Here is a 2,829-nt window from a genome sequence, read left to right on the forward strand (position 1 = left end):
GGGGAAGCAGTGCACAACAGGGAAAGAAGAGTTGAGTTTTAATGTTTGACCATTAGATTGATCCAATCAAGGGTGTACAAATATGCTGGAGGGAATTTTGTCCTAAAAAATTGGCAACTTTTACCTCGACGGTTAGATTAATCCAATAGTTTCAAATGTGCTGGAGACAAAAACATGCAGGAGAGAATTTTCATCAAAGATGTGCGCGTGCCAATGTTTTCCAACGGGAGGAATCATGCGTAAGCAAGATTGTTCTTTAAGGCATTCATACCATTGTCATAAGGTCAATGGGCTATGTCAGTACTTGGTAAGTAATCACAATGATCCAAATCCCTTCAAGTCAACAAAGTTACATACTACACTACACTAATATTGCAAAATATAAACAAAAAACAAGAGGTTCATACATTTTTGGTTTTCCCTTGGCATAAATGGGAAGATGTGAACCAAAGGCAATGCATAGAGATTGAAGAACAACTGTGTCCTGACAACATATTTGGAATCTATCATCTTATTCAAAATGTATAACCAAAAGACTAAACAAGTAAAATTGTCACAAAATTCACAATACTAACTTAAAAAAAGGGTCTAGAATCAATGCTCAAACATAATTCATTGACAACCAGTCATCTATGATGCATTCGCTCTAGCAATGTATTTTCCATACCAAGGATTGGGCCGAACACTACACATCACTTAATAAGGAGAATTCAAGTCGCCAGGTTATTGATTGAATTCTCTAAGAACACACGGGGGAATGACAAACCGCCTTGGTGGGGGTTTAGGGAATGCTACTGGCTGCATACCATATCCTCCACCCCAAAATGGAGGAATTCGAAAAGGGTTGGGTGGGGGAATACAGGGTCTTGAAAAACCACGATAAGAAATCCCTTGCCACCTCTTATTTGTTTTCCAGGATAAAGCAAACAAATCCTTGAAAATGCGCCCTCTGCTCTCTCCCACTTCTCCAAACTCCTCCTCATATTTCTTCTTCCACAATTCATTGTTGGTGGACAAGTATCGCAATTCCGAGCAGGTGCAAGCCACTTTGGCCAAATCAACTCCGGGAAGACGCTCTAAAATCATGAGCTTAAGCTCCATTGGTAGCCGCATGAAACAAGGTGGAAGATCCAAACCAGCCTTCTCACAAAGATCAATTAACAACGGCAACGCAAGCCTATCTTTCACCATCTTCCACATTTCAAAAACTTCATTTCCAAACTGAAAATCTCCACTGTCATTAACGCTACCTTTAGATTCACAATTTGCCAGCATCAACTCTAAAGGCCTAACACATTTACGTTTATCCAAACAAACACAATGCAACCTCGACCCAACATCATCAGACAAAGATCCACACACGTTCACAAAATGCCCCAATGTTTGAAATTTAATATTCACACTATGTGAAGCACCATTAGTCAGAATCTCAGGCAGGGTATACCTCAAAGATACCACAGAAGAAAACACTGAAGGAGGATCCTCAAGCATGTGAGAACAACCAACATCCATAACCGAATCAAGATCGACTCGAACAAACCCAGACTCAAGAACAATACCATGGACAGTGAACACTAACAACTTGAAATCACTAACGTTGTTTCCAAGCGCTTCTTTTAGAACCCTTCTCACAAAGAAAGGCTCCGAATTAGTACTCACCACCACCGCCTCGTTAGACCCATCAATCGTGTCGACGGTATCCGCTTCCGCATCATCCAAAGTTGGAGGCTTTTCCGTGGTGGGAATCGAAGGTGCGTCGTCATCAAGGCTCTCCGGCAAGGCTTGGATGGTGGGTCCGTGGCGGGAAGTGGTTTCTGGCTTGTGGGCTAGGGTTTCGGGGGAGAAGGCGGTGGGGTTAAGAGAGTAGAAGACGAGGTCCCCGGTGATGAAGCCGAGGGAGTGGAGGGGCTGGTCGGGCGAAGAGGCGCGAATCTCGTCCTTTGTGTTGAGGGAGAGATGCAGAGAAGAGGAAGAAGAGATGGTGTGAGAAATGGTGTCTTTGAGTTGCTGCAGAGAACAGGAATCAGGGACTTGTATTTTAATGGTTTCTTTGGATTCCAAAGATCTGAGTCTCAGCTTCATTGTGTCTCTCTTGATGGATGGGAAAAGCGAGGAAGGTTTTGTGTGTCGTGAAACGATGCCTCAGTTCTTTTATCTTTAAGTTTAACCGACTTGCACCATTCTGGGAGCCTCAAGACTTAATAAACACGAAATACATGACAAACGAAACGACCTTCTGCCCTTTTATATGGAAAATACTTCTTTTTTAACTATCCTTTTTATTTTTATAATTATTTTTAATTTTATAATTTGTAATGATTATATATCTTTGATTATTTTAAAAAGATACTTTTTTAAACTATTTTTATTTTTATTTTTTATAATTTGTAATTATTATATCTTTAATTATTTAAGAATAAATAAATAATTTTAATACCTGGTATTAAATAATTATAAATAAATGTTCATATTATTATATTATTTTTTGCTTATTTAATTTTTAAAAATATTCATAGACACAAAATATTTTTTTTCTCTTGATTATTAAATAAAAAATTAAATAATAAATGACAATATAGTTTTTTTGAAAAAAAATGACAATTTTTTAAGTATAGAATAAAAGTGTTTTTTATTGTCATAAATAAACATGTTTGAGCCAACAATTTAATTTACAAATATATAAATGTTATTTTTTTAAATAAGATAAAATTAAGATGCTTTTTTTAGTCTTTATATTTTTAGTTATTTTACCTTTTATTCTTTATAGTTCAAAATATATATTTTTAGTCTTTATATTTATTTTTTTAATTATTTTTTATCTTTTATAAT

The 2,829-nt window shown here is 36.5% G+C and overlaps 1 protein-coding gene across 1 annotated transcript; it reads right to left on the reverse strand.

Annotated features, from left to right (window-relative positions):
- Positions 1 to 312: 312 nt before the first annotated feature.
- LOC109818745 (F-box protein SKIP22) lies at positions 313 to 2,214 on the reverse strand. The gene has a single exon (XM_020384274.3). The coding sequence runs from the start codon at positions 2,080 to 2,082 to the stop codon at positions 724 to 726; it is 1,359 nt and encodes a 452-aa protein (XP_020239863.1). The 5' UTR covers positions 2,083 to 2,214; the 3' UTR covers positions 313 to 723.
- Positions 2,215 to 2,829: the final 615 nt, after the last annotated feature.

This window comes from Cajanus cajan, chromosome 7 (assembly GCF_000230855.2).
Source record: "Cajanus cajan strain Asha chromosome 7, NIPB_CcT2T_4, whole genome shotgun sequence".
NCBI lineage: Eukaryota > Viridiplantae > Streptophyta > Magnoliopsida > Fabales > Fabaceae > Cajanus > Cajanus cajan.